The sequence below is a fragment of the Anolis carolinensis genome, chromosome 2 (genome assembly GCF_035594765.1).
Source record: "Anolis carolinensis isolate JA03-04 chromosome 2, rAnoCar3.1.pri, whole genome shotgun sequence".
NCBI lineage: Eukaryota > Metazoa > Chordata > Lepidosauria > Squamata > Dactyloidae > Anolis > Anolis carolinensis.
In genome coordinates, this window is record NC_085842.1 from 268,718,703 (window position 1) to 268,745,523 (window position 26,821).

General features: G+C 38.0%; 1 protein-coding gene across 1 annotated transcript in view; it reads right to left on the reverse strand.

Annotated features, from left to right (window-relative positions):
- Window positions 1–26,821, reverse strand: part of wdr36 (WD repeat domain 36) — a 55,064-nt gene continuing 28,243 nt past the window's right edge. The window contains exons 11-23 of the mRNA XM_003222992.4: window positions 26,340–26,423; window positions 22,100–22,254; window positions 21,365–21,479; window positions 19,784–19,949; window positions 19,220–19,328; window positions 18,404–18,483; window positions 16,525–16,632; window positions 15,444–15,541; window positions 13,408–13,550; window positions 10,061–10,180; window positions 9,609–9,690; window positions 4,561–4,748; window positions 1–4,108 (exon numbers count right to left, since the gene is read on the reverse strand). Of these exons, the coding sequence (XP_003223040.1) occupies window positions 3,959–4,108; window positions 4,561–4,748; window positions 9,609–9,690; window positions 10,061–10,180; window positions 13,408–13,550; window positions 15,444–15,541; window positions 16,525–16,632; window positions 18,404–18,483; window positions 19,220–19,328; window positions 19,784–19,949; window positions 21,365–21,479; window positions 22,100–22,254; window positions 26,340–26,423 (1,598 nt within the window). The 3' untranslated portion in view covers window positions 1–3,958. The remainder of the gene's footprint in view (window positions 4,109–4,560; window positions 4,749–9,608; window positions 9,691–10,060; window positions 10,181–13,407; window positions 13,551–15,443; window positions 15,542–16,524; window positions 16,633–18,403; window positions 18,484–19,219; window positions 19,329–19,783; window positions 19,950–21,364; window positions 21,480–22,099; window positions 22,255–26,339; window positions 26,424–26,821) is intronic.

The window sequence follows — 26,821 nt, forward strand, 5'->3', positions numbered from 1 at the left end:
AAAGCTAAGAATCACATTTTATTTGGATGTTTGCTTGCTGGAGAATCTTTAAACCAGATTTATAATTTTAGGTCAAACCCAACTAAATTAAATACATGCACAAATAAGCAGTACTTCAAATATGTTTTTCCCCCTTAAAAGTATTTTTTACTCAGAGAAAACAACTGAAACTCTGGCTGTATCCCCTACACTATAGAAATAATGCAGTTTGACATCACTTTAGCAGCCATAGCTCAATGCTATGGAATCCTAGGAGCTGTAGTTTCACAAGGTCTTTAGCTTTCTTTGCCAAAGTTCTGGTGCCTAACCAAACTACAAATCCCAGGATCCCATAGCATAATCTTCTCAACTTGAGTGAAGCTCCAGTCTCTTGACCAACTGACAGTCTTCTCAGTCATCCTTCCTCAAAGGCTGATATTTCTCCAGGCGCTTTCCACACCTTCCAAATTCTTTCACTCACTCAAAGCAGGTTGGAAGGATGTCAAATTCTGTGCCAACCTCACTTTCGTATTTACCTGATACAAAAATGGAAGTGTAGAATGCACACGTATCTATCAATCACTTGTTGGCACTGATGCCAATTTCAAACTACAGTATTTGTGTACTGAATGCCACCAACTAGCACTTCAGCTAGTTCCAGGACTTTTAACAAAAACACTTGCTGTCATATTCAGGGAAATGAATTCTCACTCTATTCATAAATTGCTCTCATTTTAGAGAGCACAGTTTGGAGCATGCCTTCCCTCTCATAATTGTCTATTAAGTCCCATAATGACATTCACAAAAAGATTCTTTTGAAGCCCAGATAAAGATCTTGTCACCAAGATACCCATTGTCTCCTGCAGTGCTGGGAGAACTGTAGTAGTCATCCTTCATCTTTGCTTATAATGGAAATTTAATTTCCACATCCATTTAAAGTCTCCCTAAAGACTTCATAAAAGTATCTTTGGGAGTCCAGAGGGAGTTCTCTTAAAGACATCCATTTTGAATACGTACTTCCATGCCTTTCAATTGTGCACTTTATTGAAGAATGGCAGGCATCTTTTCAAAAAAGGGAGGAAAAGACAAAGGAAGTACAGAAGAGTTAGCATTAAGCAGCCATCGCAGAAGAGAATCAAACCCATTGGGGATGTGATTGCTTTAGGGAGTTTCACATCCAAGGTATAATACTGTGACCTAAATAAGCATATTTTACTTCTTTATGTGGTTTTTAATCTACATCAATTTAAATAGTATTTTGTTACACAATGAATTTAGAACAAGGAATGAAATAGCTAGAAATTGCCATTCTACATGCCCTTAATTCCCAGAGGAAAAAAAGACTTATTTGGTTTGGAGAATTGTTCAAACGTGTGTTTGCCTTCAACCTATGGTTTTTTTCTTAGGCAAGGAAGACTGCAACAATCAGAAATTTTCAGCACTGGTTTAGCCTAATGTACAAAATTCTCTTTTATTTGATTTTATTATAAGCTGCCCTGAGATTGATCAATCGAATGGGCTATTTATCTACATATACCAAATAAAAACATTTGTGTCCTTATTTACAATACTATAAACCTACAAAGAATTGAAAGGCAAATGAAAATCCTATTTCTTTAAGTCATTCATCCTTAGAAAGAATTTTAGCATTTTTCTTCAAAAATTAACTTCTGACTAAAATTAGCAGCATAGCACAAATAAGGCCATGCTTTTGCTTCAATATAGCATTAATAATTGAACAATGAACCAAAATCACTGGCAAAAAATATTTGATCATTGCTTTTTCTAAAGCTGTCATCCCTAATTTTTTTAGACAGGCAATCCAACCATATATATGGGATGCTAGATAAACATATTAAATTTTTTTTAAACCCTGTATTTTCAAATTATCTTTTGGAATAGTGAGTGCTGAAACAATTGTTTTCATCAACAGCTCCCAGAACGGGAAAAGGAGATGCAGAATGAGCAACCTCTCAAGGGCTGTGAGCTACGTTTCCCATCTGCAAATCCACTGGGGGCATCACACACCCCTTTTGTTGCTGCAAGGGTAAAATGTGTTTTCCCTTTGAAAATTTCCTCCTCCCTTCCAAAAGGAACATGCTCCCCAGGTACCTTGTTCACAAGTGGATTTGTGCATATAGAAGGCTTCCAACAGGACAAAATTATTCCTAACGAGGGTGGATTGGAAATATATATATATTGCTTATGAGGGGAGGGGGAGCCTTCTTCAACCCCCCCCCCACTTTATGAAGGAAAGAGAGCTTTTTTTGTAGGCATAGTAAATTAGCCAATGGCAGAGAACTTATGGAAAGTTAGAAAAAAAGAGATGATGGGCCTGTATAAGCTCACCTGTTTCAGATGTTTACTTTTTTCTGTAAGTCATTAGTACTAACAATTTTTTTGCTATTCCTATGAATCTATTAGTCTGTAAACATACATGCAAACCAACCACTACTTGTTATTGTGTGTGTGTTATCAGTAACGTAAAATACGTGTCATTGCAAGAAACACTAGCCTTCATCAAAACTGTATCCTACAAATCACTCGCTCCATGGACATCTAGTTTTCTGGAGTGTGCACAAATTAAAACCCTAATATACTGAAGTGTAGCAGTCTGTCCATTCCTAAAACACAAGTTTTTGCATAAGGCTGTTGCTAGCATAGGAAGACAACTTGGTATACAACTTCTGCGTGATTTGTGTCATAATGAGGGGTTCTGGGACACTGACAGTACAGCTCCAATTCTTTGCATGGGCAAAACATAATATGAGGCTCCAACAACATAATGTAAGAATAATATTGTTTCCCAAAGACAAAATGGAAAGAAAAAGAGCAAAACTGCTTCATGCCTCGAGATTGAATCCTAAACTCTTTCAAACATTTTTTCCACTTTCTTTCTGGACAGTATATGTTAAATATATATTTATAATAGTGATGGATAGCCTTCTGTGTGATGCTCCTAGATTAGCATTTTTTTAGAAACACAAATCTGAATTACAATATATACAAACATAATGTCCACATTGACAGCTAGAAAGTATGGCAATGTCTAGATTGGTTTAAAGAAATAAATCTCATAAGGGTATTTGCTTATTAACAATGCAGTTCTATACATGTCTACCTAAAAGGAAGGGCAAAGAGTTCTCATATAAATGTGCTGATTGCAAGCAAAACAATTAAATCTTATACTTATCTCTTCAACCTACAAAGCAGTCTTTCTTCAGCATTGAGATACCTGTATCTTTGTCACAAGGCATTTTTATTGTCTTTCGGCTTTTCATGACAAACCGGATCTATATCTGCCCAGCATATTTCCTGTGTGCTTTCAAGTTTTTCCCAACTTTGTTGTTATTTATTCATTCAGTCTTTTCCAAATCTTCATGACCTCATGGACCAGTCCACGCCAGAGCTCCGTCGGTCGCCGCTGCTCCCAGATTCTTCAAGGTCAAGCCAGTCACTTCAAGGATACCATCTATCCATCTTTCCCTTGGTCAGCCTCTCTTCCTTTTTCCAAGTTATGGTGACAGGGTATTACTGGCAGTTTGTTCAGATGAGGTTTATTTTTGCCTTTCTGAATAGTTGAGAGTGTGGGACTTGCCCAGGATCACTCAGTGGTTTTCATGTCTGAGCAGGGATTCGAACCCTGGTCTCGAGTCATACTCCAATGTTCAAATCACACCACCATACTGGTTCCATCTCAAGGCATTCCAGATAATTCAGTTTTTAAGAAATTACAATCCAAATTTATTATTTGATGTTGAGTGTGTCATTACCACCTTTACAATTATTTATATAGAAAACAATCACTGCAAACTTGTAAAGGCAGCACAGTCATACTTAAATTTGGAAACAAAATATACTGGCCATATTGTACAGCTGACTTTATAAAACCTGATGTATAACATCCATTATTAGACACATTTTATGTAAGAAACTAGGAATTCAATGTCTTAGTTTTTTAACAGAACAAAAGATAATTTTATAACACAGCAGTTTTAATATAATTCAAAATGCAAAGGCTTTGGTTGAAAAGAGTCTGCAAATGGATTCGTGTTTCTTCCAGCTGCGGTGACAGCCTTGATATTTCTGCCAGCAAAGTTGGCTCTGAGGAGAGGATTTTAAAGTGCAACTGAAATGGAAACATAAAAATCATTGTTAAAATACAGAGATCAAATTTCAAGAAACCCAATTCTTAGTTAACCAGTGCATTAGTCATATAACTACATATTTGCCTACATTAATAAAATCTGACATTCTCCTTAACACTATCAATTGACAAATTAATTGGTCTAAAATGTATGTGTCTAATATACCGCTGCCAGGGAACATTAACTTAGATCAATAACCCCAAGGATACAATGCTATTAAGAGAAGTAATGCTAAAGTCTGTTAAATTACTCAATTCTTGTTTGAGCGGTGGTAACAGTTCTCAAAATGATAAAACAAGATCCAATCAGAAAGGGAATCTTTCCTGCCTCTCCAAGGAGTCCATTTTCAATGCACAAAGTGAAGACTGTTCTCTGCAGGACAAATTGTACTTCAAGTCATATCACCAGCAAACTCACTGAAACATGCATTTACCTTGAGAAACAATGCAAGGTAGGCTTGTGCCAATTCAAAGTCGCACTTGGTGTTCAGCATGGCCTCAATCATTCTCAGAAAGCTCTGCATAACCTCAATGGACCCACCACCTTCAGGCGCCAAACCTCGCAGCTCGGTCTCAATATTTGATGGTCCCAAGCCTTTCAGAATACTAATGGGAGAGTTATCTGTCAAAACAGCAAAACACAGTTACAGTTCTAGAAAGCATTCTAAAAATGTTAAAGGTACTGTCTTATGGTAAACAATCCTCTACCCTGCAGCATTCACATTTAGACTAAGACATCTGTTCACAAGGCAAAGTACTGAAAACAACACATAGTGTTATAGTATATTCTTTGATGTTTTCTGCAAAAAATAAAATAAAAATCCTTCTCCCAAGTAGTAAGCTACATTAAAGATGCCTCTAATGTAAAAGCAAGAAGGAGAAAGAACACTTTAAAAAAGGTCAAGTGGAAATTTCTTCTTTGCATTGGGATTTCTGTTGTTTATGTTCTAATGAATATCATGTCCAGCTATAAGAGGGCAAAACAACAGTGTGCAACTACAAGGAGCCAATTTTTATTTTTATCTGTAGTTGGGATATTCTTGGGCAGCTTCCTTGGAATAAAAAAAGCAGAGATATGTACACCCCCCACATTTATATTCAGCATCCATTGACTTCCAATCTGTTTGCATGTTAAACTCCAGACATTATTTCTTTACTTTTTCCTGTATTTTAACCATGATTTCTAACTCAGTAGCATTATGAGCCAAGCTTTAAAAACTTGAGACCATGAATAAACAGGACTATCTAAAGAGTTTTAGTCAATTTCTGAGTGAAGGAAAATTGAAGTCAGTCCACCTTTGATCTAGTCTCATTTGCAGCCAAGTGGTCATACTATGAATACTCAATTTTTCCAACCAGTAATCAAAAACAGCTCTGCAAAATTATATAACTTGAAGAAATAACAGGCTTGCTTCTAAACTTGGGCTTATTTTAAAATAAATAAATTTTCCAACATTTGCTACCACAACTATCAAATTGGTTTTTATATTTGGATTTTTTAAAAATGACTGGTTTTGTTTTAAAGGGCTGAAAATGAGAAATTTGCAATACCTGTTTTGGCCCCATCTCTTTATGGAATGCAACTACACCCCCCCCCCCCCCCAACAAAGAAACATGAAATCAACCAGTTTGGTGTAGAGGCAAACTTTATTCCCAAACAGGAATATGTGTTTATTTCAATAATTCTAACCACTAAACTAGTGTTGCTTTCCCAAATAAGCATTTGAAGATACTTGGGGCGATCCACAAAATAACGGTTAAGTAATGTGACTAGAATGGAAACTATTCTTTCCATTTATAAGGCTATTCACCTAACAGCTTAAGCTGCTGGGTACTCATTTATTCTAAATAAATGAGTCTTTCATCTTCATTCATTTCATAGAAGTGGAGGTTGTATCCAGTATTGTACCTCATCCACAATGTAATAAATTTCTACTGTCTATCTCATTTTTCATCTGAACTGGTGGACTGGGAATCCTGATGGGAGGGTCAGAAGGAAAGGAAGTTTTGTTATACACTGGATTAGATCCATAAACCCCATTTCCATGACTAAATGGAAGGAAGGTTGCATGGCCAATCTCTGGCGTAACACATGAGAGGGGATCTATAAAGCTCCAGAAATATGGAAGAGGCTTTGTGAGCATAGCAAGCTGCCCCTTCAAACCTGTGCTCATCATAAGGTGATATCAGGTCACAGTCAATAAGACAGGCCAGTTACCCTTTCAATTACATGAAGGGAATGGAAAGTCCCTGAATTGGAGAAAGTGCAAAACAATGCTTTCTTAGGCCTCTAAGAACACCCCCCCTTCAATTTTTGAGATAAACACTTATTCTTTGTGTTATTTGGAACAAAATAAGTAAAGGTAAAAGTTTCCCCTAATGTTAGGTCTGATTGGGGGTTGGTGTTCATCTCAATTTCTAAGCTGAAGAGCTGACGTTGCTCACAGACACCTCCAAGGTCATGTGGCTGGCATGACTGCATGGAGTGCTGTTACCTTCCTGCTGGAGTGGTACCTATTGATCTACTCACATTTGCATGCTTTCAAACTGCTAGGTTGGCAGAAGATGAGGATAACAGCAGGCGCTCACCCTGCTCCCCGGATTCGAACCACCAACCTTTCAGTCAGCAAGTTCCACAGTTCAGTGGTTTAAATTGCTGCGCCACCAGGGGCTCCAGAATACTCACACAGATTTGCTTGGGAGGAGACAGGATGGTTTTGGCACAGAAATAGCCCTTTTTCCAAACAAAAAAGCTGACTTCTAGTTTGAAAAACAGAAGGCTTTTCTGAGCTTACAATAGTCCAGGAGGAATAAAGAACCTATAAAATTGCCCTTTTGCTACCTAAGGGGCGTAGGAACATTCCAGGGAAAAGAGGTACCATTGCTATTTCCACCACTCCAAAGAAGAGGGTGTGTAGCTGCTCTCCCCATCTATTTGCTGTGGTCTCCCTCTGCTACTTATCTACCTGTTGAGAAAGCTACATAGCTATAGGAGCAGGCCCCAAACCAGCAGATGGAGAATCAGCATTGAAACCTCCTCTTCCAAGGCCATTTGATTCTTGGAAAACTTTTGATAGTATAGGACTTTTAATATAACATTATTTTGTTTTGTAAGCTACCTTGACCCTTGTCACAAGGGAATAGTGGGGTGTTGAAATAAAGTAAATAAATTAGTGGGCTTATTGGATAAATAAAAGTAAAGAACAAAGGTGGGGTGTTGATGAATGGGAATAGTCCTCCAATAACCAATGGAGTAATCCCATGATCCCAAGCAGTAGCTCACAGAGAATTTATGCCACCTTTCATCCAGCAATTGATTCAATAGGCCTGCCCTATCCATTGAATTTAAGGTATTTGCAATAAACACGCACACTCATACTCAAATAATATAATGAACTATCAGTAAGTGCTCATAAAAAGCCTCCTTGAATGTGTCTCTGAGGAAAATTTGAACTTATTCAGTCAATTTAATAAGCATTCCTCCCTTCTGAGGCAATGCAGAGGGTTTCAGCTTCACAATGCATAATGCATCAAAGAAAACGTTAACAGAAGCTTAACCAAGGATTCTCTTTAATGGTTTAACAAGCTTTATTTGGGAATTAGTCAAATTATGAGAGATTACTGCGGTAAACAAATAACTGCTAAAGAAATATTACTGAATTTATATAGGACAAAAATTCAAACATTATAAATCTACACATTTAAGAAACCTATTTTAATGAGAAAAAGTGGACAATGGAGGCAGACACAGTTATATAAGCAGGTCATATTCTTGACAGTAATTGGAAGCTATTCCAAACAAAACACTAGATGAAATCATGGAGTGAGAAAACCAAAGAGGGATCAAACTTTGTACAAAACATAAGTATTGATGAACTAACTGTAAAAAGCATGCTATGTGTAATACTCATCAGCTGCATACTATTTGTTAATTATTTGGTCAATGTTCTTCTCTCTGATCCAATTACTTTTTAGACACCTCCAACAATTTCAACTGACCCAAATAGTTTTCCGTTATCACGTTTTTTTTTTTTCTGAAGAGTACAAAGCACAAATCAGCCTCTTCTCCCCAGCCAATCAAAGGCTGTGCAATTTATAGGTAAATGTATCTATTTACTTTGATATAGGGAACTAACTGATCTTGTAGGGGGCATTTATAGAGATTGGATTAATGTTATGGATCCTCCAGGGTTTCAACAGGAGCCACATCCTGTCCTATTCTGAGGTTAAGAGATTAAAACTGGGATTTCTGCATGCAAAGCAAGTTCTCTGCCACCCAAACAAAATTCTTTCCTAAACTGGGATTGATTCCAAATGGAATAACGAACAGATCAGAATAAGTACACGATCAAATAGCTATAAATGTATGTATGTATGTATGTATGTATGTATGTATGTATGTATGTATAATAGAAAATTCCTACATAACAACTCCAAGAATAAAATAACTGTGATGTTAAATACAGCTAAAACCAAAAGAATCTCAGGTCTAACTTGGTATAACTTTTGTACTGCTTCTGTGATTTTTATGACATTGAAAACCTGCTCTGAAGATTTCTCACCCCTTTCAGCAGTTTCTTGGGATGATTGGGAAGAGGTGCAGAAGATAGCCTGGCTTTGCTGAGAGATCTTGTGAGTGCTTCCTTTCTATCTATCATGCTTTGTCAGTCCGTTAAAGAGTTCTAATGCCGAGCATTTTATGCATTCCTGTTCTCTGGATTACAGGAGTGGTTTGTTTTGGGGCTTATTTGTTTTTTGGTCTTTTCAAGAGATCTGACATAAACAATGTCCAGATGACTCACACTCAACACAATGAATTAAGATTCCATGCATTAGAATAATATTTACAATACATTTTTACAGTTTATCTTCCTTTCAGCCCTATTTTTGAGATAAAAATTATAAAGCTTAAAAGGTGTTTTAAAATATCTATGACAACATTAAAGGAATGATTAAATATGTCAAACAGTTGCAAGATCCAGAATGCCCAATTAATGGAATTGGATGCCAGCTTCCACATCTATATTGTTTTGTAACAAGTCTGTCCCCTATAATGGAAATGCATAGATTAATGGATAGACTCACCATTATTCTCCTTACTGCCACTGATGTATGTCAGAAGACACCCACATAAAATTATTGGAGAAGAAACCATGCAGACAGAGGGCAGACATGGAACATAAACAAACTGAACCACAGAATAGAAGACATAAGAAAATACAGCTAATTTTTTTATATCTTTGGTTAAACCTCTGAAGAAGAAGCTAGATGTTTAAGGGCCGAGCTTGCATTATACAGTACTGAAATTGCATTTCTGAACTAGGATAAGACACTACATTATCTAATTGGAAGATTATTTGTTTCAGCCTTCAAAATCTATTTAATGATGCACATCTCCATTGTGCTTCTCTTCTACGTCTTTGCACCAATGAGTAAGAATTCACATCAAGTAGTAAATTTGACATTTCATACTATAACTTACAGTTGTTGTTTACCAGGGTTTCTTCAAGCTGTATGTGGAATTCAGATTTCTGTGCCAATACTCCAAGGTCAACTATTTTTGACTGAAAAAAAAGTGAATCAAAAAAGTATATATAGACTGAATGTGTTTGAAATATGTTATTATACAAACTGTACGAGTAATACTAAAGAGTAACACATTTTTGTCCCTGTCATCGTCAGGACTTTTAGCCACTAAAATGAACATCCTTTCCATGGTTCTTTTTTTGTTGTAAGACCACTCATAGGAGAAAGGATACAGATTAGATCTTATAAAACAAAGAAAAAAAGTCAGAAAACCAGAATAAAACACAAAACAGGCTCACTTAAGCCAAAAGGACATAATGACAGAGATACTTGTAAAGGCCAGGCACTGTAACGTCTTAGTGGAATTCTACATGCTGAACATATTTTTAACATGCTTCCTTTTTTTACCTGCTGTCCATCATTTTCATGTTCAACAGACGCATATTTTGGTACAAGACCGGGAATCGTGGGGATGAAGAATGGAGCAGATTTTGGCACTTTGGGTGGTTCTTTGGGTTTATTCTTTTGCTGTTAATAAGAGATTGATACCATCAGAATTAAGACACTGTCACAGTCAAATCGCAATTGAACACAAGACTTATACTAACTAAGACCAGGGCTATTTAAATGTTTTCCACTCACAATCACCTTCTGCCAGAGAAATCTTTCCCCATGTATATCTATATTTATAAAAGGATAAAAAAAAAATTCGGCCTAGGACAAAACAACAAAACTACACATCCCAGAAACACTAAACTTGGCAACACAACCCCTCATCCATGCCTCTACGTTCATACAACAAAAAGAAAAGAAAAATAAAGTCCTAATTAGAGGGAAAGGAATAATTGTTTTTTATCCAATTGCTACCAGTTAGAACATTGCCCACTTGGTCTCCTAGCAACCTACTCAGCCCAGGGGACAGGCACAGTTAGGCCTCAGGCCTCTTCCCCACTGCCTATAAAATACAGATTATCTGATTTTCACTGGATTATATGGCAGTGTAGACTCAAGGCCCTTCCACACAGCTATATTACCCATTTATAATCTTATATTATCTGCTTTGAACTGGATTATCTTGAGTCCACACTGCCAAATAATTCACTTCTGTGTGCATTTTATACAGCTGTGTAGAAGGGGCCTTATATAATCCTGTTCTAAGCAGATAATATAAGATTATAAATGTACGGTAGAGTCTCACTTATCCAACATAAACAGGCTGGCAGAACGCTGGATAAGTGAATATGTTGGATAATAAGAAGGGATTCAGGAAAAGCCTATTAAACATCAAATTAGGTAATGATTATACAAATTAAGAACCAAACAACATGTTATACAACAAATTTGACAGAAAAAGTAGTTCAATGCTCAGTAATGCAATGTTGTAATTACTGTATTTACAAATTTAGCACCAAAATATCACAATGAATGTAAAACATTGACTACAAAAACATTGACTATTAAAAGGCAGACTGCACTGGATAATCCAGAACACTGTATAAGCGAATGTTGGATAAGTGAGATTCTACTGTAATATGAAATAATTACTATGGTAATCCAGTCCAACCCAATTCTGCCATGGAGGACACAATCCAAGCACGCCCAACAGATGGCCACCCAGCCTCTCAACAATAATACAGTAGAGTCTCACCTATCAAACACTCACTTATCCAACGTTCTGGATTATCCAACACATTTTTTGTAGTCAATGTTTTCAATATATCATGATATTTTGGTGCTAAATTCGTAAATACAGTAATTACTACATAGCATTAATGTGTAATGAACTACTTTTTCTGTCAAATTTGTTGTATAACATGATGTTTTGGTGCTTAATTTGTAAAATCATAACCTATTTTGATGTTTAATAGGCTTTTTCTTAATCTCTCCTTATCCAACATATTCACTTATCCAACATTCTGCCGGCCCGTTTATGTTGGATAGTTAGACTCTACTGTAATAATAATAATAATAATAAGAAGAAGAACACCATACAATCATAAGGTTAGGAGACACCCCTAAAGATCATCCAGTTCAACTTCCTTCTGCCATGCAGGACGACACAAACCAAGCACTCCTGACACATGGCCAATAATAATACACATCGAACATAGAATCAGACAGTTAGGAGAGACCCCTAAAGGCCACCCAGTACAACCTAACTCTGCCATTGGACAATACAATCCAAGCACTCCCAACAGATGGCCAGCCAGCCTCTCAATAATAAGAATAAGAATGTCATACAATCCTAAGGTTAGCAGATACCCCTAAGGATCATCCAGTTCAACTTCCTTATATCATGCAGGAGGACACAATCCAACCACTTCTGACAGATGGCCATCCAATATCTGCACAATAATAATAATACACATCGAATCATAGCATCAGACAGTTAGGAGACACCCCTAAAAGCCATCCAGTCCAACCCAATTCTGCCATGCAGGACACAAGCCAAGCACTCCCAACAGATGGCCACCCAGCCTCTCAATACTAATACTAATACTAATAATAACAACATAATCATACAATCCTAAGGTTTGGAGTGACCCCTAAGGATCATCCAGATCAACTTCCTTCTACCATGCAGGAGGACACAATCCAAGCACTCCTGACAGATGGCCATCCAGCCTCTACATAATAATGATGATGAAGATGATGATGATAATAATAATAATAATAATAGAAGCACAGAATCCAAGAGTTTGCAGAGACCCCTAAGGGCCATCCAGCCCAACCCTTTCTACTATGCAGCAGGACACAATCCAAGCATTCACAACACATGGACAACATATAAATACTATACAATACTACACAGGGACATAGATCCTCTCTACCATCACCACTTTCACAGTACACAAACAACCAAATGCATACTAAACATAAAGACAACCATATAAGAGACATTCAATACCACCACTACCTCAACAAGTTCTCACCAACACCACCAGACAACGCCACAGCAACACGTGGCTGGGCACAGCTAGTAGGTATATAAAATAGGTATTCAAATAAAGCATTTACTGATAAATCAGCATTTGCAAGGCTTGCTAAACAGGCTGATTTTCCTTTTTATGAAGTACAGTTGAAGCATTTTCTGCAAAGTTCACTGTAAAAACTGCATGATGTTGCTAAGATTTATGTAAATGGGTGGCATTCAGAAACCTTTCACTGTTGCAAATTATTTTGCTACCCCATAGTTGAACTAATAGTTGTTGTTGTTATTAATATTATGTTTATTTATAACCCAATTTTTCTCCCCACAAGGAGATTCAAAGATAAGGGGATCCCATTTAGAGTCGAGACCCATAGTTTAAGACTTTCCTTAAAAGGATTCAACAACAGCTAGATTAATTATAGTAAATGAATCAGAAACAGAAGACTGGGGATATTTTACTGCCCCAGCCCAAATGCACCTCCATGTGGAAAATGTCAACTGGCAATTACAGACTAAGAACAACTTATATTAATTTCTTGTATTAATAGGACATCTTTTCAACTCAATAAGACATTTTAAAATCCCAATAATTTCCATTTGTGTCAGGGGGGAAAATCGAAATAGATGAAAATCAATAGTATTATTGATATATTATTATCCTAGGTGCTTTTCAGGCACTGCAGAAATGATCCTTTAATGCTTCAACAAAGATTTTTTTAAAAAAATGTTAGTTACATTCATTATGTAATAGTTATATAATAAGAGTAATAGGGCCTGATTATAACAAAGAACACCCTTCCAATGTGCAGAAAGAGTACATTACCTTTATAATATCAAGGTTGAGCAGATTCTTCCATCGAGATTCTGGCAATGTAGAAAGAGTCACTAAGGCTTCCCCCAGCTGATCTGGAGAATCATATTCTACCATTTCATCACTTGTTTCTTCCTCTTCTGTGACATCCACATCTTTGAATTAAAGTATATTTTACACAGAATCAAGACTGAGAAAAATCTACTGCAACAACCCTAATATTTAGTCTCATATATGTATCTCATTGATTGTACAACTACTGGGAATCTACAAGTCATTTTAGGGTTCTTGATCACAGGAACTTCAAAAGGACTTTTCACCAAATACGTTTACAAGCAGAAATGTGAAGACCTGGGGGGAAAAAACATTTTTCCTATGTGTTGTTGATGTCTTTCTTCTTTAGAAGGATTAAATAATGAATGAAAGATTAAGACAAATTTGCTGTCAAATCTAAAAACTATGCAAGAGGATGACTTTTAGATCATTACAATTTCTGTTTCTGGTTTGCTTTCCCCCCAATTCTTTTTATAGGAATGAATTTATTATGTCTGTTTGACACCCTGGAGGCATGGAAACAAAATAATTTCTCCCATTTTACTTCTCTGTTTCTTTTGTGGTTGGTTTTTTTTTGAGTTTTAAAATTTATATTTCTCAAATGGGTAAAACCAAAGTAGTTCCTTATAGTTAAAGTGTTCCTTGCAGTTGTGGACTTGGTAGTTTTATTAGTTTTTTCCCTAGAAGTACAGTTAATCTGTCATTTTAATCTGAAGAATAGATTATAATTTTATGTCAGGCAAAATTATATATAATACATTTTATGTTCCTAAGTAACAAAGTGACTTTCAATCTGTAAGGGTGCTATAGTAACACATTTTCCCTTTATTCCATGTGCTTCCTATTTTTTTCTGGGTGAAAAAAACCCTGAAAATATATTTCTCCAAGGTTTCAACTTTTCTATATACTTTATTTCACTACGTAAAAGACGATATTCAGATTTTGTATTCAAGGTTTTTAATGCACTTTCTGTGTGTGCATGTACAGGAATGTTTGGGGTTAGAGCATGCTCAACTACATCCTGTTTCATATTTTAATATGTATTTATGTAGTGCCTTCACAGGGCTTATAGTAATAGTTATATCTTCAGCAGAGGAAAGACAGCAAACATACTGCTGCTCAAAATAGGATGCCTAGAAACAGTTTGTCTGAGAAGGCTAACCGCAATCCTTAGTGCAGATGGGATGGAAGTGTGTATTTGCCTTCCTCATAAATCACCTCTGTGCTGGGTAATATCTTCTTTGTTAAGGGTTGCATAATTGTATGGATAACATACTTGGCTATGTAACTTCACCCCACCACGGCCCCTGCTGGATCTTCCTTGCAAAGAATGGTAGAAATAAAGGTGCCTAACAATTCTTCTGGATGTTCTCACTGTTTTACCTATTTGCATTACATCTATTATGATCTGTATTTCCTCCAAGAACAAAGCACAATACAGTTTTATCCTTCAAAATGTAGGCTATGATAATAGTAAGAAAGTCACCCAGTTACTCAAGCAGGGATTCATGCCTGGAATTCTGGAGTCAGCCCAGAACCCAAGACAATACACCAAACTGGGAGGTTTCGGTGCTGGGAAACCTTAGACCATTCTCAATTCTTCAATACTACTGACTCTGGGAACTCCACTAGTCTGACTGAAATCAGTTATTTAATTTTATCCCTCTTTGAATTATTGACAGCCAATAGTGTTTTTCTGATTGGATCTGAAAGAAAAATTGAGGGACATATCCTAATATTTCTCAACAATACAGTAGTAATACCACACTTAGTTCAACCTACTTTAATCCCACCTTTCCACAAACAGGCTGAGTTCAGGTGAAACACTAAATCACAGATGACTAATTCTCCCGGGCCCCCTGGTGGCACAGCAGTTAAACCGTAGAGCTGCTGAACTTGCTGACTGAAAAGTTAGCGGTTTAAATCTAGGGAGCAGGTGACCTCCCACTGTTAGGGGGAAACTTCATCAAAACTTCATCTACACATATTATTACCTTGAGATGGGCAAGTTCCAGGGAGCATTACAACTGAAGGCACATAATCTGCTGGAAGTGGGCGCAAGGAAACAAGTGAATACAAGGAACGATTAGACCTGAAAAAATTAAGACAAAACCAATCATTGGGGGGATGAAGGGAGAGAGGCAAGCAATCTGTACTCTCTGTGGTTCAATCTGTATTAGCTGAAAGCTGTCCAAACAACTAAAGAAATTCTAGAGAGCTTATGAAAGCTTTAGCATTTCATCAGACTTTTGAGTTACTGTTCATTGTAGCAAAGTGTCATGATCTCCGATCTTTGACATCTCCGGACACAGAGCAAGCGCTGACAAAGAACAGATACCAGCCATAAAACCTCAATTACCCTCTGGTATGTGAGAGCCCCTATATAAATGGGCTACAGAGAAGATTCTAGTATTCTGTACAATAAAAACCTGTTGGAATCTACCCAGCGTGTGTCTCTGGGGAAGACTTACCCACAGAACAACTGGAAGAAGAGAACCTAACAATTTGTACTAACACAAAGGGAATTATCTTCTAGGGAATGCTTAGTCACATTATGGAAATGATCCCAGAAAACCTGGATGATCCAGTAACAAAATGATGTCAGAGAATTAGTTTCCAAAGGCAAGGACTTGAATCTTAACATAGACCAACCCAAGAACTGCCTGATATCTGGTAGTCCTGGTCTGAATTTTGAATGCATTATGAGTAAAGGCACCCCGGTAGCGAAGTGTGTTAAAGCACTGAGCTGCTGAACTTGCAGACCGAAAGGTCCCAGGTTCAAACCCGGGAGTGGCAGGAGCGGCCGCTGTTAGCTCCAGCTTCTGTCAACCTAGCAGTTTGAAAACATGCCAATGTGAGTAGATCAATAGGTACCGCTCTGGCGGGAAGGTAACGGTGCTCCATGCAGTCATGCAGGCCACATGACCTTGGAGGTGTCTATGGACAATGCCAGCTCTTCGGCTTAGAAATGGAGATGAGCACCAACCCCCAGAGTCAGACATGACTGGACTTAACGTCAGGGGAAACCTTTACCTTATCGGGTGGATTTATTTGCAACACATTATGTGGACTTACCATAGGTAAATTCCAAGATCATCCACATGGCATGAAGCCAGAAAATCTCCAGTAGGTGACATAGTGATGCTTACTGGTGCAGAATCTACAAGAAAACAGTCAACAAGGCTGCAAGAGAAAAATATTCCATCATGTTGATATTCATAATTAAAGTGTTTGTCTGTTATGCCCGATTACAAAATCAGCAATGTTAACTTCCCTTATAGCTGACCTTGCTTAAAAATAACCCAACAGCCTTTCAGTATCAGATGGATGGAGCCAGGGAAGGCTTCCTTTTGGCTCTACACTCTAGAGCAGGCCTGCACAACTTGGCTCTTTTAAAGGACCATGAAGGCAGGCATGCAAAGGGCCAACCAGAAGGGAAAGTCCAGCCCCTTCTGTAGGCTGCAGGGAAGTTCTTTGTATTTTGTGTAGGCCTGCTCTAGAGGCAACTGCCAGTTGATGATTAGTGTGCTTTCTGGCAGAGAGGGAGGTAAAAGGAAGCAATGGATGGGCCAAGGAAGTCTTCTTGCCATAATAATCTTCCTGTGAGGCAACAAATGTCTTCTCACAGTGTGTACTGCTAATGCCATCCAAACTAGGACCCCTACTCTTGGCAAGGTGAAGCCAAACAGAGCCTATTCCGTCACAGCAAGTGCCCCATTCACTCAGCGGGTGACTACTTTGGCTTTATCTTGGCAATTTTTTCCCTGGGCCTGGCCGAGGAAAGCAAGACAGAAAAGGTGCCCACACATCTTTTTTCCTCATACAACTGAAGGGAGGAGAAAAAGAAATTGAGTCCACACTCACACCCATCCCATGTTCTGCTCATTCTTCTCTCAGAACCCAGATATCCTCCATCATGCTGAGAGATCAGACTGTCCTTCAGCAGTACAGCTACACAGCTTCACAGATCTTCAGCCCTGTTAAGATTCACGATGCACCTGGTACTTCCCAGTTTCTCAGAGTTTTTTGCAAACCATATTTGTAATAAAAAAAGTTTGGCTCCCCAACTCATGAAGTTCTTTCTATTAGATTAGAAGACGGTTTTCAACTGTATACTTACTTACATAAGTGGAGCACTTGTAGTCTGAAAAATTGTAACTAGGGGAGGCAAACATCCTGAATACAAGATGGACAAATCAAATTTAGTTCTTCAAACTTTACTGCATTCTCTTTGTCAGGAGTGGCCATTTAGCAGCCCCCTGTATGTTGCTGAATTTAAACTGTCAAATTTGCTTGTTATTAGTGGTGCCATTTAGGGCTTATAGGATCTGCATTCCAACAATTTCTGGAGGCTCACAGTACACATGTATGTTAACACTGCAAGTTTGAACCATGAAAAACAGAAAAACTCCAATATGTGCATTTGTGAATTATGGGATAATGTATTAATTCAATTTTGTCATCTAGAAAACTTTAGCTGTCTTGTTAAATAGTTTAGCAGCCTATCTAATTACGTGTGTGTATGTATGTTCAAGTCACTTATTGATTTATATGTTTCATAGATTCTTCTAAGGCAAGGAATACTGATATAATATAAACTAATTTTCTGTATATTTGTCATCCCATCAAACAAATTGCTAGACAGATCTTCACCAAATCTGGATGGCATGTTTGAGATGGTCTGATCTAATGTGGGTTATGTAGGATATAGGACAAATATGATTTCTGTGTTAAAACAATGCTTCTAGGGCTATCTCATGTGGTACACCAGCAGTTATCCCCCCCCCAATTTACTAGAATTTAGCACTATATTTGTGCCTCAATGGCTACAAATGGTTTTTTCCTTGAAAACTTGCTAGGAGCTAGCAGATAATGGGCCAGCAGGGTGACCACTTCAAGAAGCATTGGTGAGTAAACATGGTTAAATAGGAAAATAATTACTAAATTTACTTACCATCCAGATGGTAGATCCCAAGTTCGAATGGTACAGTCCATAGATGCAGTTAGTAGCCAACGACCATCAGGACTGAAAGTCTAAAATAGAAGAGCAACCATCCTGTATTAGGCACTTGTAGTGCAAATTGGTAAGTGAATAGTTAAGTTTCTTGACAGTATTACCTTAACCATTGTAAATTGTTAGTGTAATAATGCCACAGGCTAGAACACTGAAAATATCAGGTATATTTAGGACACTGATTTACAAAGTTACTGCATTTATGGAAATTTTAACAAATGCAGACACCTATGTAAAAATGTCAGCACCTTTTACTGGTTTTTCATAGAATGGACTTAGTGAACCATGAAACATCTCCAAATCGTTTTAAAATGTCCTTAAAAATGTAAAGTTCTCAGAATTCACCTGTATTTGCCTAGAATTGCTGGGGAAATAAACAAGCAAATGAATATGGAATGAAAATGCTAGCCAATAATAATCAAATAGATTAGGAACAAAAAGTATTTATAGTTTAACAAATGTTTTTAGGCATATCTGCATACTAAAACGCTTAGGAGAATTTTTAGGTTCTGAGATATCATCCATATTGGTTAACTTTACAATTTATACTTCTGCTTTTCTTTTAAAATCTCAAGAGTGGTTTCAGCCATTCACACTATTAACATTACTTTGGCCAAAGACTCGGTGCTCCCAGAACAACAGGTTAATATGCTTATGAAAAAATATTTATTTTTACATAAGACCCAAAGCAGAAAAAATACACAATGGGGTGCCTATACTGTTTCACACAAATGAGAAGACGGTGTACAGACTTACGAAGTCATTTATCTGTCGTTGGTGCCCAGAAAACTTCCTCACAATTCTTCTTGTTTCTATATCCATAACAATAATTCCAAAGTCATCCATCGCAATTCCCAGAATGCCACTGGTAAAATTCAGCAGAACACAAACATACATTTAAATGGGGACTACAAAAATTATAACTGCTCATCATGGATGCTCTTAGGAATGCCTCCATTTTTCAAAAGCTTTCTTTAGGGAAAACCTTCTAACAGATGTTAACAGATAAGCATATAGATTAAGATAGGAGATTCACCAATAATTCTTTTTCAGATTTGAGTTCTAAATATTTACAAAAAATGACTGAGATTTGAAGGTTTCATATTACTCAGGTTTCACAGGGAAGCCTTGTGAAGAATAAATTCCTAGCTTAATTCATTTTTCTCATTTTCTATTTTTATTCGTATTTTATCGTGCTTGTTGTGAACTAAAAGCAAATACATTACCACTGCCGCACCAAGAGATATGAGGGGGGGAAAACACTCATCTGTAAAAAAAGTTATTAAATCAATTTTCATTAAACAGGTTTTATAAACTCACCTGTCTCTGTGAAGCAACATTTTACTGGGCGAAGAGAAGAGATTAGTAGAATGGACAAGTTCTTTGGTCTTGAATTTCCAGAATTTAACCAATCCTTCACTTCCTGCAGTGATTGTCAGCTGGTTTAATCCATCCACTGCTACTCCTCTGATGGAGCTTTCATGAGCTTTAATCACAAAAGAGGTTAATTGTATTTTCCCCTAACTCTGACCATAATTCTGTGAAACAGAAAGCTTAATATGAGCAATAATGTCAAAATCAAAGTGAAACTAGTCAAACTAAGCACAATAGCGTAACAGCAATTGTTACTTTCAACAGTTTCAATCCAACTGTGAGTCACTGAATTAATGGGAACTTGGTAAGTGAACAATTATACAGTCATCACTGATGCAATGTGTCTATCCTTGCTGGTACGAACAATTAGTTTTAGGCCTACATCACCTTGCCAGAGCAGGTGGCTATGCTGATCAAAATCCAGGTCTCCCTACTATAGGATTCTGAAGATAAAGAGTAAAAGTATTATCACTTGTGTGATAATATCTTGCAACCAAATACACTGAAGTTACTTTTAAAATTGAGATTCCTTTATTGTAGAAGGCAACTTATCAGCTTTCAAGTAGAAAGGAAGAATGTGCATGAGTGGTTAGAAAAACCATCTTACTCTAATATTAAACAGCAATATGTACATTTACCATGGCTGCTTCCTTAACAGAAGATTTCACAGAAAGGGCAAGGAATTTGTGGTCCTTCCAATTTTGATAACTGCCAGACCGTTCACCATTAGCCAGGCTGGAAGTGGCTGATGGGAACTGGAAGTCAACAAATCTGAAAAGTCTATAGGGTTTCTAACCCTACTTTTTACTTGCATGCAATATTGCTGGGGTCTAGCAAGAGCTAAGTAAGCTGTATAAATTCAAAGAAAGCATTATCCTTTATTCTTTTCAATTGCAAAAACACATAAAACTCCAAGGTTGACAGTTCAATCTGCTGGCAGTTTTCATACTTTAGAGATTGCATCCATAGCCTTCTCATGTAGCATGTGCAAAGGGACAAATAATGCTCCAGAATTCATGTCTTTCCCCTGCTATACAGAAGTCACTTTGCAATTAAGACAAATTCCCTTATGTTCATTTATTTCACATATAGATAGAGATGTGTTGGCATATATTAGTATAATATACACAGTATTTTCAACCAATTATTACAGAGACAGAAAGTGAAGGGAAATATTCTGAATAGGGGCACAGACAGCAAAACAAACATTACATGGAGTGTTAACTCTTTCTTATGCTATCCAAAGCTAACTAAATAAATAAAATTGGCTGGAGGTACACTTAAAAGTGTACTTGTTCCAAGTTACATACAAATTCGACTTAAGAACAAATCTACAGAACCTATCTTGTTCATAACTTGGGAACTGTCTGTTCATCAACCCTGGCCACCTGGTGTTAACAAAATAATATATTGTAAACAACTTCAGCTGCAGAACAAGATAGCATTTCAGCTATATCACCTAGATTTTTGCATGGAACAGAATATTGAAATAATTACTATAAATTATTTATAAGCTTAGGTTTTCACCTTTTTCTTTGCCATAGCATCCTCTATGAATGCCAGACTGCATATTGTATACATCCACTTGTCCTGTTGTAAGTCCAATTACAGCAAAGTTTCCACAGGATGTGATATCAACTGCCTTTCAAGATGAGAAAAAAATGTTATACATATAGAATAAAAATGTACATTTTAAGGGTTGCTGTGAGTTTTCCATGCTATATTTTAAGGATTTCTTGCTGCTTTTAAAAGAAATAAGGAGAAACCATGTCTAATGTGTAGTATAAAAATACCATAATAAAATAAAAGTTTGTTCCTTTCTATAACTATACATTAATAATTTGATTACTAATGCCAATATGTGGTTGTCTATATATGTTGTTTGTCTAATGGCATTGAATGTTTACCATGTACATGTACATTGCGATCTGCCCTGAGTCACTTTTGGGGTGAGAAGGGCGGAATATAAATACTGCAATTAAATAAATAAATAAATAAATAAACTGACAGCATAGTTAGCTCTTATCTAATACAAATTCATTTTATTTTCAAATCATTTAGATGTTAGGTGTTCAGATACATTTTTGAGCAGTGCATACTATCTTAGCTAGACAGTCAATAGTAAGATCAGGTCTATAATTTTGCATTTAAATGTAGATTCTTCTGCTATGCACATTTCATATCAGTAGATTGATATTGTTCTTTTGCATTTCTGTTACAAAGGCTCCTCCTACATCAAGTATCATTTTAAAAAATCCTTACTGTGGCATAAACACCAAGAGGTTTATTTTTGCTGAAGTCTTTTGGCTTTAATTTGTGGATTCCCATTGAAGTTTTGTGGTAATTCCAGGAAGTACATGTTACGTAACCTTGATGGCAAGCAACAATTCCATCCCAATCACTCTGACGGGCTACCTCTGCAACACAACCAAGTCACAAATTACAAAATTCCTACCCGAGAAGCAATAATCAATTATTAAAAACAGGTTTCACAATTACTTTGCAATATGTTGCCTTACATACAAATTTTAAAAAAGTTGGCATTATTCTGAGATCCTTGAAACAATGTGCTTCTCTTTACTTTGTATAGTAGAATTAAGGCTAATGATTAAAACACTTTTATAGATTAAAATGAACATATTACATTGGCATCTTAAAGTTCAAGTGCCTCTTAAGCAGTATCCAAAAGGCATGAGAGGCTGCACATGACGTCAAAAAAAGAACGCATCCCTCCCTGTTCCCAGAAAGAATGTGGAAATGCTTTACAAATGGGTAACAAGCGTGGTGTGGTAATGACAGAGTTGGACTAGTAAACTGGAAGGATTGAGTTGAAATCCCAGCTTAGCCATTGAAACTCACTGGATGACCTTGGGGAAATCACATTCTCAGTCTCAGTGGAAGGCAAAAACAAATCCACTCTGACGAAATTACATCACAAGAACACTGCAAGAGAATCTCCTTAGGGTCAGAAAGGACTTGTAGGCACCCAATTATAATAATATTGTGACCTCTCCAGATAAGAAACTAAGGGTGCATCCATTTTACACTGTTATTGCAGCTTGATATAAATTTTAAGTAGTTCAGGTACATCTTAATGAAACCTGGGAATAGTAGTTTGGTGAGGTACTTAAAGAGGTAGAGAGCACCAGTACGGTAAAGCAGTTTTTTTCCACTGTGCCTGGATTCTGGGGTGGTCCCTTTGAAACAAGACACATTGAAAAGTTGTTTTGTAAAACTGCCCTCCCTAGTATGGTTTGCCCCTTCTATACCATAGCCATCACACCAAGTCTACTGCAGCAGTGAAGATCTCAGTTATAAAGATTTAACAAACCGCTCTTGTATTTCTGCACTTCTTTTCTAGAGTTGTGCATGGTCTGCATAAATTTTGAGATAGATTGAATGGCTCTTACGTTTCATATTTTCTACAAAATAAATCCAAAATTCTAAATGTCAAAATTTATTGAGATATTGCCATTGCTCCAAAAGCTCTCAAAAGTCTTAGAATCTGCCACGTGCCTTCTGTGGTTAATCTAATTCTGAAAGTCATTATTTTACCGCATTTTGGTTAGTTCTGATGAAATTATTGCCCTAATGTATAGATTGTGAAAAAAAGAAGAAAAGACAGTGATAAATATTACCAACTGTGGAGAAAAAATCAGTGTGGAAGAGCAAAATATTCTTCCATTGTCATGGACTGATCATCATCTGGTCAGTTTTAGACTAACCACAGCTCAAACCCTCTGCAGGGGTAGTAGACCGATTAAGATGGTCCGCCCCAGGAGACTTATGGATCCAAATGGCTTCCTGATGTCTCTTGGGGATTTTCCCGTCATGGCAGCTGGTGATCCTGTCGAAGTCTTGGTTGATCTCTATAACACCGAGATGGCCAGAGCAGTAGACACAACCGCCCCTGAATGTCCCCTATCGTCTTGCAGAGTCAGGTCAGCTCCTTGGTTCTCTGAGGAGCTGGCTGTGATGAAGCAGATGAGACGGAGACTGGAGTGCATCTGGCATAGATCTCAGGACGTATCCGACCGAGCACGGGTTAGAGCCTCTTTTAGGGCCTACTCTGTGGTATTGCAGGCAGCCAGGAAAGTTTTCTCGACTGCCTGCATTGCGTCTGCAACAAACAGATCAGCTGAGTTGTTTCGGGTGGTGGGAGAGCTCCTCCACCCTTGTGACGGGGGGGGCTGCCCCTTGCCACCTGACAACTCGATGTGGCGAGTTCACCCATCACTTTGCGGACAAAGTCGCTCGGATACGCTCTGACTTAAGACACCAGCCTTAACACAGTATCTGTGGAGATGACCAAGGCACCTGCTTGTCCAGTGTTAATTGATTCTTTTCAGATTGTTCACCCTGATGACGTCGAGGGGATCCTTGGAGCTGTGAGAGTGACCATATGTGCTTCAGACCCTTGCCTATCTTGGCTAATAAAACTTGCCAGCGGGGGGTTGGCAAATTGGTTCATGAGGATAATAAATGCCTCACTGGATCAGGGACTTTTTCCATCTACCTTAAAGCAGGCAATGGTTAAACCGATCCTGAAAAAGGCATCCCTTGACCCGTCAGTTCTTAACAACTACCGACCAATTTTGAACCTTCCCTTTTTTGGGCAAGGTTCTGGAGCGGGTGATCACTTCGCAGCTCCAGGGGGTTCCTGATAGAGACCGATTATCTGGATCCATCACAGTCTGGTTTCAGACCCGGTCATGGTACGGAGACGGCTTTGGTCACCTTGGTGGATGACCTCCGCAGAGAACTTGACAGGGGGACTGTGGCCCTGTTTATTCTCTTGGACATCTCAGCGGCTTTCGATACCATCAACCATGGTATCCTTCTGGGACGGCTCTCTGGAATGGGTATTGGGGGCATTGCTCTGCAATGGCTCCGCTCCTTCCTGGAGGGCTGTTCCCAGTTGGTGAAACTGGGAGAATCCTGCTCGGACCCCTGGCCTTTGTTCTGTGGGGTCCCGCAGGGGTCTATTTTGTCTCCCATGCTTTTTAACATCTACATGAAACCGCTGGGAGAGGTCATCCGGAGTTTTGAAGCTGGGTGCCATCTCTACTCTACTACTCCTTTCCACCAAACTCCAAGGAAGCCCCTCAGAACCTTGACCGGTACCTGGCCGCTGTGATGGACTGGATGAGGGTGAACAAGCTGAAACTTAATCCTGAAAAGACAGAGGTCCTCCAGGTCAGTCGTATAGCTGATCGGGGCATAGGGTGGCAACCTGCGCTCAACGGGGTCGCACTCCCCCTTAAGACACAGGTCCGCAGCTTGGGGGTCCTCCTGGATTCAGCGCTGATGCTTGATGCTCAGGTGTCAGCGGTGCCCAGGAGGGCCTTCGCACAGTTAAAGCTTGTGCGCCAGTTGCAACCGTACCTTGTGAAGTCTGACTTGGCCCTGGTGGTCCATGCCTTGGTCACCTCCAGGTTGGATTACTGCAATGAACCCTATGTGGGGCTGCCTTTGAAGACAGTTCGGAAACTTCAGTTGGTTCAGAGATCAGTGGCTAGATTAATAACAGGATGGTCAACTCCTCTGTTTAAACAGCTCCACTGGCTACCGATAAGTTTCCGGGCCCAATTCAAGGTGCAGGTTATTACCTATAAAGCCATAAACGGTTCAGGACCTGCCTATCTCCTCCTCTCCTACGAACTGACGCGAGCCCTAAGATCATCCGGGGAGGCGCTCCTCTCGCTCCCGCCTTTGTCTCACATGCGACTGGTGGGGATGAGGGAGAGGGCCTTCTCGGCAGTGGCCCCCCGGCTCTGGAACTCTCTCCCCAGGGAGATCAGTAGCTCCTTCCCAGCCCATTTTCCGCTGGAAATTGAAAACATGGTTGTTCCGGAGCGCGTTTGAATGAATAGGCCCAGTAGAGTTGTCATTAGAATACTGCTTCTTTATATTTATAAAACCTTACGGCACTTTATCACTGTTACTCATTTCCATGATATAGCACTTTATGAAACCTGTCCCCGCTGGTTTGTGTTTAATTACTCTGATTTTATCTGCTTGGATTTTAACGTATTGTCCATTATATTATTTTGTGTATCGTTGAAATGTTTTAAGTTTTGTCAAATATGTTGTGTCATTGTTCGGGCTTGTCCCTGTTGTGAGCCGCCCCGAGTCTCTTCGGGGAGATGGGGCGGGATATAAAAATAAAGTTTATTATTATTTATTATTGTAAGTTTTATCATTACAGGAAATACTAAAGCATAACATATTTTTCTTACGTATATATTATGATAAAGTACACAAGAATTCTGAATATTCTGAACCTGCAGCAACGATTTTGGTTTATCTGTCATAACAATGTATTTGAGAAAAAACATGTATATTTTATTGGCAAGACATTATGTTATATACACATCTGCGTTTTTGCAACAACTTCTGAAAAAGATGTAACACACAGCTATTATTTCCAATTAAGTAATAACAGTGTTTAGTTTTATCCTGCCTTAATACATTCACACAAATAAAGCAAAGAATTACATACCTGATGCAAATGTTGTAATAGGTGGGAGTACCATTGTGTCATACAGAAGGCCTTTCTTTTTTGATTTCTTTTTATTTATTGAACCTTTAAAATGCAAGAAATGTTATCAAGCTATATGGTCATAAATAACAGTTTGACTTTTTTATATAATAAGAAAGGTATTATTTTTTGACCAATTTGTGCCACCCCCAATTCTAATTAGGGTCTTTCAAAACAAATTCCACTGAAATTATATGCATGATAAATTTCAAACAAACAAGCAAAAACCCAGAAATTGCAAAATGTTCATTTATTTCAATCACAGCCCATTTCCTCTATGTGACTGACATTGATTCAGGATACATAGCAAAATTAATTATTTGTGCCAAACTATTAAATGAAAGAAGTACATGGCATGTTTCTCTCCAAAGTCTATAATTATAACACTTCAAAGAAAATGTACATCACTTTTTCAACACAAACAAAGAAAAAGGATGTTCAGA